This window comes from Topomyia yanbarensis, chromosome 2, assembly GCF_030247195.1.
Source record: "Topomyia yanbarensis strain Yona2022 chromosome 2, ASM3024719v1, whole genome shotgun sequence".
Taxonomy (NCBI): domain Eukaryota; kingdom Metazoa; phylum Arthropoda; class Insecta; order Diptera; family Culicidae; genus Topomyia; species Topomyia yanbarensis.
In genome coordinates this window covers 38,900,636-38,913,409 of record NC_080671.1, presented here as the reverse complement: position 1 = coordinate 38,913,409, position 12,774 = coordinate 38,900,636, and the positions used below count along the sequence as shown (strand labels likewise).

Here is a 12,774-nt window from a genome sequence, read left to right as displayed (position 1 = left end):
ATGTTGTTTCTTTAGAGGCTTTCGCACATGGCTTGGCACGTAGGGATCTGTCCTTCATATGTGCACAACGTGATTTGAGATTTGCTTACACCTTCTATTTCGTATTGAATGTTCAGGTATGAAGGAATAGGTTACGTAACTCGCATTCTCGCCATACGAACACCATTGGATATACCTGAAAAAAAGTTTCTCCAGGTTTCAAACTTTCACCGTTACGTACTTCGACATCAATAGTGAATTTTTTGGTTGTACGCGGGGATAGATCGTGCAGACGCACACCAGTCTTATCATCGTCAATCTAAACGGGTATCTTGATTCTAACATTGTCATGTGCAACGACGTGTAGCATGTTGTTTCCCATAGCCAAACTTTTCGCCATGGCCAAATTTTTTTAATGCTATCAGTACCGCATTACGAGTATGCGCCTTTATAAATTGTTCCACTTCGCGAACACAAGGGCGGATTGGACAAACAGCCACTGTATTGTATCGAAGATTGTTCAAATTTTTCTGCTGAGTTTCAACCATTTTTAAATAAACGATCGATACCGCATCAATGAAAGTAACGATGCATTATTTTCCACACTGGCTTGGGACAACTGTTATTTTTCGATTGCTTAGCTGGCGCGGTACATATAGACAGCAAACTGTATGTAGAAACGTTCGTTTGATTCACTGCACCGTTAACAAGCAGCGTGATTACAGCTTCCGAGCCGATTGAGATGGAAAAGTAGACTGATTAGGAACTGGTATTGAACCTAAAGGGGTTCCATAATTACCAGCTCGAGAGAGCGCTTAATAAGGTTATTCCACGACAGCTATTTTTGTTTTGCCATATTCCTTTTTATGAAATGGATTTCCAGTAAAACGAAAAACTGCCACTTGCAAGAGAACTCTAGAAGAAGCAGAATCGCCAAAACTTCGGTGTGTCTTCTTAGAGGTAGGTGCTAAAGGAAATTTTTCAGATCCCGGAATCATTGTTTCATCGACATTGCTAGCAACCAGAGTTTGGTCCACAACTGGAATCGGTTCGATTTGTTCGATTGCCAAATGTTGTTGCAAACAGACTACAGCTCATTCATATGGTACGTACGTACGAACGCCTCTTTCTCTTTTCAATTTCCATGTAAAAAAGTAAGTTGGAAAAAGAAATAACGAGGTACTATCGAGAGATTAAAAAGGGCATCGGATGGTACAATTGAGAGATTCGAGTGTATTAAGTTTTGTTTGTCGTACTCTGGAGCAGAGTGAATAAAGCGAAAATTCAATAATTAGAAATATAACGGATATTCAATAAAAAATGAGAGTGATTTCAATACCTTTCTGTAATTAAAGAAAAGAGCCTAAATTCTTTTCTCTCTTGACTCCCTATAAATGAGAGGCATGTTTCTTTTCGCTCGGGTGCTGTCAGTTCAATCGAAGATGGCGTCGAAACAGCAAGTACTACGAGAGCGTGTTGTGCCGTTTTACGAAACACTTGGCCATCGTGGAAAAAAGTTTACCGTAGACCACTTTCGAGACGAAAACGTGCCCGTGAGTACAGTTTACCAGATCTTGGCATCCCTGAGCGTGGATCGGAAGGCGAAGATAATGACGAATAAGAAGAAGGAAGCGTTGAAAAAGCTGTTCGACAACAAGGACGAAACGAGTTTGCGTGGTGCCAGCTTTGATTCACCGAGCCCTCAAGATGGAGGAAATCATCTGTCGGAAGAAGACTTGGTCCCCCGATGACACAGACGAGCAGATTGCGATCGTGAAATCGCAGTACCGGTGGATGACGAACAACTACCGCGAGACGTCGTTCGTGCTGCTCTCGAACGCCCACATTCCAGGAAATGGCAGCTACTATTCCAGCGACAAGTCAGCCACACACCCCTAAGTAAAATATAAGTTTAAGCATAAATTTAAAAGAAATGTTATGCTGTACATCGCCATATCGGACAGAGGGATTTCAAAACCGTGGTTCAAGCCGAGCGGTCTGACCATCAATCAACAAGTGTACCAGGAGGAGTGTCTTGAGAAAATTCTTCTGCCGTTCTTAAAGGATCATCATACGGTTGGGAAGTACGTCTTCTGGCCGGACAAGACGTCTTCCTATTACGCCAAGAAGACGCTGAGCAGAAAAAGATACCGTACGTGCCGAAAGAAAGAAACCCGACTAACTTGCCCCAGTGCCCTCCCATTGGGGTTTTTTCGGCTCTCAGTGCTTTAGTGTATAAAAATAATTGGCGAGTCAAGGATACGAAGTAGTTTACCACCAGGATCCGGAATTGTATCCGGAAGAAGGACGTCAGTGCCGACCAGTGCTCTTGTCAGAACATCGAGACTAAGTTACGTCGTACGGCTGACCAGGGCCCCTTCTCCAATATTCATTGACGTTATTTTAAGGAATAAAATTATGTTTTTAATAAAAAATTTTGAATTCGCTGAAGATTTTTTTTTGTTTTTCAACTACATGACTGAAAAACTCTCATTTTTATTGAACACCTGTTATTAGGCTTACAGGGGCAAAACCAGGACAATAAAGCTTTTGCCTCGACTTCCCAGGACACCAGGACAGTCAGTGAAAAACCAGGACATGTCCTGGGAAACCAGAACGTATGGTCACCCTATGTTAATGCCAAAAATATTTGCCAGTCAGCATCATTTCAAATTGATGCTTTTTCATTCACCAACCAAAGCTGTAATCTGCTCTGTAGTGACCAGCAGCTATACCAGATTGTCGCAACATAGATTCTGGAAAAAAAAGAACAAAAGGAAGGGAATGTAGTCAAGGTTGGGACGGGTTTGTTTGGAAGCTGATACCTTGTTACCATGACAATATTTTTTAGCTTGTAGTACACCATTTTGTAGATATATTATGTGGCTTAATGTCTGCGATTGGAAGATGTTTACTTGAATTTTTAAATAAGTCAGAATCAATTTCCTACATGACGGCAAAATGGTCAAAAAAATTGTGTCGTATAGGTTGGGAGACTTCAAACAATTTAAATAATTAAGGACAATTTGAACTTTAATGCATCATATTTATTTGTTAATTGTTATTTTAGAATAAGAATAAGTAACTGAAAGACTTATATACTTCCATTTGACAATGATAATCTGACTCACAGTTTTTACCTGTAAAACTTGTACTTTTTTGGTTCAGTGTATTCCTACCGATTAGTTGTCTACATAAATCGCTCCAACTATTTTTACTTTTTGACGAGATCTGTGAAGTTTTTATCGTTATTTATCGTGTTAATCGATCGAGAATTTTGTTTTTAACATTGTTATTGTGCAGTGTGAAAGTGTTTCCTGTTTGCTTTTGTGTTGTGAAAAAACCAGCGAAGAACGCAATTGAGTGAACTTCTGTGACTTAACAACCAAAACTTTCCACCGAACTCAGCGCCATCTATATTTCATTGTTCGCATTCTCAGATTTGAACGCTGGGTAGTATGGGTAGGAAAAATTGTGTTCAGCTTTGCCACCAGATTATCCATTTAAACCTTTTCAAAACTCGAAAAGAAGAATACCAGCCGATTTATTATTTATTTACCACACCGTGCTGAGGTACGCAACACAACTGCGCAATGAAAAAATCACAGCCACTTTTTCAAAAGCACCATTCAGCTAAGCCGATGGTTTTTTCCAGCAGGTATTTTGCATGAATGGAATCGTGATGATCTAAAAAATCGACTGATATTCTTCTTTAAGAGTTTTGAAAAGGTTTAAATGGATAATCTGGTGGCAAAGCTGAACACAATTTTTCTTACGCACACTACCAAGCCTTGAGGTAACTTGAGCATTTACAACTTACAACTTAACAATATTGTGGGGAGAGTAGTGGAGCGACGGGGGCTGCATCCGACAGCACCAGTGGCCCCCCAGCAGTGGTAGAAAATAGCCTTACCAACGCGCTGGACGGGCCACTAACCGCGATGCGTAAATTGGTGGAGCAGCTCGATACTATAATCGAGTTCACTAACGCGAAGCAAAATATCAGCAAGGATCTGAAACAGAGCCTGCTAGTGCTTTGGAAGGCTGTTCGTGTCGCAAGACAGGAACAGCAGGCTTACGCCAAGAGGGTGGAGAAAAGTCCGACAGAGGAACCCAGACAGTGGCCTCCAAGAGGGAGGGAAGGGAGAAGGCCGACATAGGTACCCAGACAGGGGCATTCCCCTTCCCCTTCTATGGAGAAGCCAAGTCGCTCGAAGCGGCGGCTGAGTTCCCCTCGAAGGGCAAGGGCAAGCGCAAGACGGCGTCGAACGCGAAGCGCCCTAGGAAGTCACCAGGCGAGGGTGCAAAAACCAACACCATACAGCGTGTAACCGTCACGGCCAAACGCCGTTTGGTCGAGGTAAACCGGGGCGAAAATGACCCCGCCGGGCAGAGAGAAGGTGCCACCAACTCGGCGCAACCGGGGCAGGGGGGCGTAAACTCCTGGACGCTGGTCACCAAGAAGAAGCCGACACCGACACCGGATGCACCGCGGCCCGCGAAGAAGGCCAAGGACAGAGGCGAGGCCTTGTGGTTAAAGACCGACAAGGACAAATACGCCGACGTCCTAAAGTCGATGAGGGCGGCCGAAAGCCTCTCGGCTCTCGGGCAAGACGTGCGCAGCGTGAGACGCACCAATACAGGAGAAATGCTTTTGGTGCTGAAGCGAGGCGCACAATCCAGTGCTGTCGTTAGGGTCGGAAATCACCCTCCAGTGTAAGCAACTGGACGAGTTCACGACCGCAGACTAGAGGTGTGCGCCACGCCGCCGCTGCCGCGCCGTGCCGAGGATTACATGTAAAAATAGTAAGCACATCGGCGTGACGCCGGCGCGCCGCCGATTTTTACCTGAAATCGGAGGCGCGGCGCACACCTCTACCGCAGACGATGTCGTCCCAGCCGTCAAGGAGCAATGCGACGTGACAATCCAGCGGGCCTCTGTGTGCTTGAGAGGGGGACCCTCCGGCACCCAAGTAGCCTACCTCAGGCTACTGAAAGCAGATGCCAAAAAGCTTACCGTGATAAGCAAACTGAAGACCGGCTAGTCAGTATGCCCAATTAGCATACCCCAGCCGCCTTCAGTGGATAGGTGCTATCGGTGCCTTGAGTCCAGCCATAAATCGTACGAATGTAAGGGTACAGACAGGAGCAAACTATGTCGTCGCTGCGGCGAGGAGGGGACTAAGGAGTGGGGCTGCACTAAGGCGCATAAATGCCTTATCTGCACCGCTAAGAAACAAGCCCGTAATCATGCTATGGGCGGACCTTCGTGTCCCTTCGGTGAGGCAAATAAGAAGAAGCCGTGATCGTCACACAGATAAATCTTAACCATTGTGCAGCTGCCCAACAGCTGTTGTGGCAGTCGGTCTCGGAGTCGCGGACAGATGTCACCCTCCTATCAGACCCGTACAACATCTCTGCCGGCAAGGGCAAATGGGTGTCGGACGGGCCTGGGATGGTGGCAATCTATACAACGGGACGGTTCCCGGTTCAAGAGGTAATACACTCCTCCGCCGAGGGTGTTGCGATTGCCAAGATCAATGGTGTGTTCTATTGCAGCTGCTACGCTCCACCAAGGTGGCCCATAGAACAGTTCAACCAGATGATCGACAGGCTCTCGTCAGACCTAGTGGGCCGGAAACCGTTAGTTATAGCGGGAGACTTTAACGCTTGGGCAGTAGAGTGGGGCAGCCGCTGTACAAATAACAGGGGCCAAGCGCTAATGGAGGCGCTTGCGAAACTCGATACTGTGCTAGCTAATAATGGCTCCGCTAGCACATTCCGTAGAAACAGGGTGGAGGCATGGATTGACGTAACATTTGCCAGCCCGAGTCTGGTTCCAGGCATGAAATGGAGGGTAGACGAAGGCTACACCCATAGCGATCATTTAGCAATCCGCTTTAGGATCAACTATGGTGTGCAGCATCCGAGGGCGGGAGATCCCTGTCAGGTACGCGGGTGGAAGTCCAATCACTTCGACAGCGAAGCTTTCACCGCGGCCCTGGGACTGGAGGCCAACACCGACAGTCTAAGCGGGGATGCGCTGGTAGCTGTTCTATCACGCGCGTGCGACGCCACTATGCCGAGAAAAACACTGCCAAGAAACGGCAGATGCCCGGTATACTGGTGGAGTGCCGAGATTGCAGCTCTACGATCAGCCTGCCTCAGAGCTAGACGTAGGATACAAAGAGCTCGCACCGAGCATGCAAGAGAGAACCGCCGTGAAGTGTTTCGAGCTGCGAAATTGGCCCTTAACAAGGCCATTAAAAGCAGCAAGAGAGCGTGTTTCGACAACCTGTGTGAGAGTGCCAACGCGAATCCGTGGGGTGACGCCTACAGAATCGTGATGGCCAAGACCAAAGGGGGATCTTCACCCCCAGAACGGTGTCCGGACCGGTTGGCGACGATTATCGAAGTACTCTTCCCGTCTCGAGCCACAAGCCCCTGGTCACCTGCACTACGAGACAGTGCGGGCACGGCCGAAATTGTGGCTCCGGTGACGAATGAAGAACTACTCGCAGTGGCTAATTCCCTAGCAATGAACAAAGCTCCAGGGCCGGATGGAATTCCAAATAGCGCTCTCAAGGCAGCAATCATAGCGAACCCGAACATGTTCAGGCTAGGTATGCAGAGATGCCTTGACGAGTGCCGTTTCCCCGATAGATGGAAAAGGCAGAAATTGGCGACCCATCGGCTTACAGACCAATCTGTCTGATCGACACGACTGGCAAATTGCTTGAGAGGATCATCCTCAATAGGCTAACCCCGTACGCAGAAAGTACGGACGGCCTGTCAAGCAACCAGTTTGGCTTTCGGAAGGGTAAGCCAACAGTGGACGCTCTCAACTCAGAGATAAATACTGCCGAGATAGCGATCCAACGAAAAAGGCGAGGCATTCGATACTGTGCGTTAGTGACACTTGACGTGAAGAACGCATTCAACAGCGCAAACTGGGATGCCATTGCGCTCTCGTTACACCGGCTTAGCCTACCGGTGGGTCTGTACTGGATCCTGGAAAGCTACTTCCAGAACCACGTACTGCTATACGAGACCTATGCCGGTCAGAAAAGAGTTCCGATTACCGCCGGATCCTCCGGATCTATCCTCAGGTACGGCGGCCCGTCATGGTCAAGAACACTGAGGGTAACCAGTTACCTACAGAAACTGGAGAGCACCTACCGCGTGATGTGCCTCAGAGTGATATCTGCCTACCGCACGGTATCACACGATGCATCCTGCGTGATAGCGAGCATGATGCCAGTCGGGCTGGTCATTCGGGAAGATTACTGGTTGGTGGCGAGCTACGTGGAAATAGTGGAGTGGGATAACTCCTCGAAAGGTAGGTGGACCCACCGGCTGATACCTAACATATCGAGCTGGGTGGGAAGACCCCATGGGGAAGTTCACTTCCATCTGACACAATTCCTGTCAGGCCATGGCTGTTTCCGACAGTACCTCCACAGGTTCGGGCACGCGGAGGTCCCAGCCTGCCCGGACTGCCCAGGTGTAGACGAAAAAGCCGAACACATACTGTTCGTATGTCATCGGTTCGACGTCGAAAGAAGAGCAATGCTTGAAGTCTGTGGCTGGGACACAACCCCTGATACCCTTATTCAGCGGATGTGTCAATCGATGGAGGAGTGGAATGCAGTCTCGGCTGCTACCACCCAGATTGCCTGTAGGCTACAGGTAATTTGGCGAACCGAGCAACAGACGATGGGCATGACTAACTAGTGATTGGTTAGTTGGAGCGAAAAAGGCCGAGCGCAAAAAAGTGAGTTAATGGTGAATGGTGCTGAGGCAGGTTTGGCGCAGCGACTGGCAACCGCGTAAGGGGTAAACCCAGCCACCCCGAAGCAAGGCAGAAGAGCGAGTGTATAGGCGTATATGTGGACTGCCTCATGCCAAGATGGGAGGGTCGTAGCGTAGTATGTTGGGACTTAGTTATCGATGCCTTGTGGCGTGGCAGAGGAGTGAAAGGGTAAGCATCCAAGTCAGTCTCACACGGTATGTTAGAGGCGAGCACAAAAGTAAGCCTAGCTAGGAATGAAAAAGGTGAGCACACAAGTCAGCCTCGCAAGGAACGAAAAAGGTGAGCACAAAAGTTAGCCTCATGTGGGAGTGTTTGAGAGTGAATCAAGGTGCGATAGAGAGAGCACCCAAGTAAGCCTCATACAGGACGTATGAACGCGTGAGCGAGAGTGAATGAGTACATCAAGTACAGCCATCCCCCAAGAAGTAATACCCAGAGGTAGTCCCTGGGGGGAACGATGGCGGAGCCCAATGGAGTTTAGTCGGTATTAATGGCAGCGTCACCATTCGAGCCCGACTCGCCCCCAGTACACCCCGTGTGGTAGCTTGGCACCTACTAATAGCACGTGTACTGGGCTAGTACGAAAACGTCTTCTCCATTGTAAAAAAATAATAAAAAAAACACGGCAACATGGCTTCGGTCTCTGCTGTACCTGATCCGTCCACCAGCAACATCGAGGTTTACTACCAGAATGTTGGTGGCTTAAATTCATCAACGGACAGCAATTGGCTCGCGACCACGACTTGCTGTTACGACGTACTGTGTCTCGCCAGGTCTTTGGTTCAACATTCGATGTCTACCGATGTGACCGCAATGCCCTCAACAATCACAAGACATCAGGCGGTGGTATGCTTCTCGCCGTTCGCCATGGTATAAAAGTCCGAGTGATCAACGATGACCGTTAGGTGAGCTCCGAGCAAGTGTGGATATAAGTGAAACTTGCCGATCGCAATCTGTTCCTGTGTGTTGTGTATTTTCCACCTGACAGAATTCGTGATTCTAGCCTGGACGATGTACATCGTTCCTCTGTTTCTTTTGTCGCCTCGATCGCCGCCTCGTCTGATGATATTGTTATACTGGGCGACTTCAACTTACCTGGCTTGACCTGGTTCCAGGCAAGTAATGGTTTTCTACGATTGGATATCGAAAAATCTGCGCTTATTAACAATGCCAGTTGTATTTTGGACCACTACAGCAGTGTAACTCTTCGGCAAATTAATAATGTCACCAACGAGAATGGACGTACATTGAACTTCTGCTTTGTAAGTGTCCGGGACTACGCTCCGTACTGCTGCGCCGCTCTGACTGAAGTGAATTTTGAAGACGTCTCAAGCTCTATCGTCTACGATTTTAAAAACGCTGACTACGACAGCATCGCTAGCACGCTGTTTGATATAAACTGGGATGAAAATCTTAACAATGACGACGCATTTAATCTTCAGCTAAATTTTTTACTCATACAGCGGTACGACACAGTCAGCTTTCGTGGAAAGCCGTCTTGAAGCGTTGTCTGCTCAAATCGTTTCGTTTCACTGAATTGTACGCTGCCTTGAAATTCATAAACATATGGTGAGCAAGCAAATCGTTTTCTCGAAATTCATCCCAGATATATTCAAAGGTAAGTATCTTAATTGTTTGTAAGCAGGGTCGGCGTGAGCTGCGCTGGGCCCCAAGGCTGGTATTACTGAAAGGCCCTTCTAAATCTACTTATTTCAATCTTGATTAGAGGGATTGTATGTATTCAACTGTACAAATCAGACTATGTTTGATCTATTGCTGTTTCTGTTGATCTGTGTCGTATTAGGCATGAACTAATTCAAGGAACAAGCACCTCCGACTGGGGAAAATTAACACAGCAGTGATCGATTCCGAAGGCTTTCCTACCCGTCCAACCTTTAGCGGGGTTGAGCATCTGCTGATGCTAATAGGTAAAGTGTTGCCATTGGCGTACTCATAAAGTTGTCTACTGGGGAAATCACAACACAGTTCGTTTCGGCAAATAATCCCCAGCCAGCCTTCTTGATGGTATATCCAAGTTGCAACTGAATAATACGTATTTATATACCACCAAAAAAGTCACACTAAATGCACAAAATCGGCATATAAGATTATATACGATATCCGCAAGTAGTATACAATTCCCGAACACTATATACGATTAACTCTGATTCGTCGGTAAAGAAGATCAAATGTTAAAAACAGTAATTGGGCACATCAATTATCTCCAGCATAACAAAAATATGTAAAAAGCGGGCTTGGAACTACTTTAATAATTACAAGTGTGGTAATTTTTCGTAAACGTATAGCAAGTAGAGAAACTCTATTCCGATAAACATTCGCATTATATGCAGCAATCTCATTTCCAAGATATGAGATAAGTCGTAAGTAATTTCGCGAAATCATTTTGCTTATATATTGTGATATATTAAGGACATTATACATGCGAGCCACAACATAGCTGCTACGCCGCACACACCCCTCTCCCCTGCCTAACCATGTATCTGACATGAGCAAATATAAAAATACGTTTTTCAACACACTAACCTTGCTGGTGTGCCACGAAACTGCTACTTAAGGAAGCTAGAGCATTTTCCTATACAATCAATCCGAGTTTATGACGGAATGCCATCTGTAGCTCCTATTTTGTGCGAAAATATCACCCCTCTTCACTTGGGATTTCTTTTCGAAGCACTCTTATTTTTCTTCTTCTCGTTTTCATTGCACTTTTTGAAATGCACTTTATTCACACACCACTGCAAAAACACTCACGAAACTTTAATCGTTTACTAACAAAACTTCAAATTTTCTGCCAATGTGCAGATGACCAAAGGAAAATGTTTGGAAACTCTCATTTGTGCGTTTGAATTTTCACTTCAGATTTCAGTTTTTCTCAATGTAAACAAGCGAGCCGGTGCCTAGCAACGTGGCTTCCACATATTTTCACCTTAAGTCGTACATATGTTTATACCGCTTACTGACTATTCCCACTCATAGGAACGTCTTTAATTCGTCATTGATCGAAGTAAAATACGATCAAATGTGAGCAAAAATACGATTTTTAATGATTTAAATATGTGTAGCTACATGAATATAAGTTGTCAGTGCCCCACGACCATTTCCGATCGAACACCATCTACTTTACACATCAAAGCTATTCTGATCGAACTGTCGTTATAAAATCACGTTTTTTTGTAATAAATGATATTAAATCTACTTCTACAGACTGAAATTGACTAACTAAACGATTTTAATTTTTTTTAGACATATTTATGAGTCTACCTTGATGGGCAGACGAATTGGCCAGAGCATGCTGAACAGGACTTTAATTGACCACTGCAAACTTAATTACCACATGGCTACTATTCCGCGCGCTGAGTTTTATTTTGATGTGATCTTTGTGTGAACTTTCCGACTACGGAATCTCACATCATCTGATATGCAACTGCCCAGCAGCAAGTCAATTGTGATTTCGCGTTTTCGATTATCCTTTGCGGCTCATCGAGTTCGATGGACTTTTCACCCAAGTTTCAATGCGCGTATCACCGAAAACAAAACGCCATGAGATTTGAAAAATTGTCCTATAAGTTTTTTAGTCAATATTTTTATGCCAGAAAGAATTAAAACAAACCTAAAGGCTTGGTTTTTTAAAGACTCAGCAATTCTGATTAATATACCTTCACCTCAGATCAAATTGCTATTTTGTTTTGTAGTAGACTGATACATAACGAGGGACTTGTATCTAAGGAACTGAAGTCATTGGGCCTGGTGCATGGAATAAGCGAAAAACCATTTTGTATATGACAATAAAATTATAATCAAAGGCAATAATTAAAATATATTTTTGACGAAACCATTTTGAATTTATAACCACTCTCAATCAATGAAGATAAAGCTTGATCTCATCAACCTGATCTTGTAACTTCTTTTGCAGGAATGACAGCAACATTGCACGTCTTTTCTTGTGGCTGTATCTTAGCAGTTCCCATTCCATTGGCTTCCCACGGACATGCTTTTTGAACTCCGTAATAAACTTCTCCAAACCAGGATGCTCGTCCGGACCAGTGAGACCGCTCTCCTCCTCCTGGATGGCTATTATCACATCCTCGGCTAATTCTATAAACGCTGCGGGTTCTTCGTCTACCGCAGTACCGACGGTGGACTCAATCATCTTTTCGTAGGCCTTATCAATTTCCGCGTCAAAGCCCGAAAGCAGAAGTGGTCTGCCGGAACCCATTTCGAACCATTTCGGCTTTTCACCTTCATCTGCCACCGAAACGGCCACGTACGCACAGATACCTCTTCCGTTCTCCAGCACTCTGGAGCACACGTAGCTGGAAAAATCCTTTGCTGTACCAGGAGTCATTTCCGCTGCGGCAGCGTCAAATTCAGCCAACCATGGCGGCTCGTCCATGTTCGAAGGAACAATCTCCGGCGGTAAGGGATCCAACCCTACCCCGTGCGGTTTCTCCCGAAACGGTTCCAGCAAAGCACCCGACTGAATACATGTCACCAGCTTCACCAGATACAGATTACGGAGCCGTTTCGCATCGATTCCTCGATACACTTCGAGGCAGAGCTTTTCGAACCAGGACTCGATTATGGCACGATCCTCCGGTCGATTCTGGAACAAGTGCATGCTGTTGCGTGCAAAATTTAGGATGAACAGAAAGTCTTCATCCAATTTCAGATCTAGCGACATGGCGAACGGATTTTTCTCTTTCGAATGATGTAGATCAAAGTTGCGGTTGCTTGGATGGAAAATATTTTTTCTGCGTACTCGTCGGTTGGTGGCAGTGAGGTCGATTCTTCATAGATCAGGCAGGGCTATTTCTCTCTAATTACTAATAAATTTCTATATGACATTCAGCCAAATCTGTTAATTGATTTCAACAAGCGTCTCTTGGCAGAGTCTGGCAGTTTCTGTAAACAAGTTAAATTTGATTCTGTCTGGCCCTAAGGCTTTATTGTTACATGATATGAGA

The 12,774-nt window shown here is 45.8% G+C and overlaps 1 protein-coding gene across 1 annotated transcript; it reads right to left on the bottom strand.

Annotated features, from left to right (window-relative positions):
• Positions 1 to 11,609: 11,609 nt before the first annotated feature.
• LOC131683097 (uncharacterized) lies at positions 11,610 to 12,509 on the bottom strand. The gene has a single exon (XM_058964917.1). It carries the CDS (start codon positions 12,489 to 12,491, stop codon positions 11,670 to 11,672), a length of 822 nt encoding a protein of 273 aa, XP_058820900.1. The 5' UTR covers positions 12,492 to 12,509; the 3' UTR covers positions 11,610 to 11,669.
• Positions 12,510 to 12,774: the final 265 nt, after the last annotated feature.

Excerpts from the sequence above, each read along its gene's own strand:
- LOC131683097 (XM_058964917.1), bottom strand. The coding sequence starts at position 12,491 with ATGTCGCTAGATCTGAAATTGGATGAAGACTTTCTGTTCATCCTAAAT.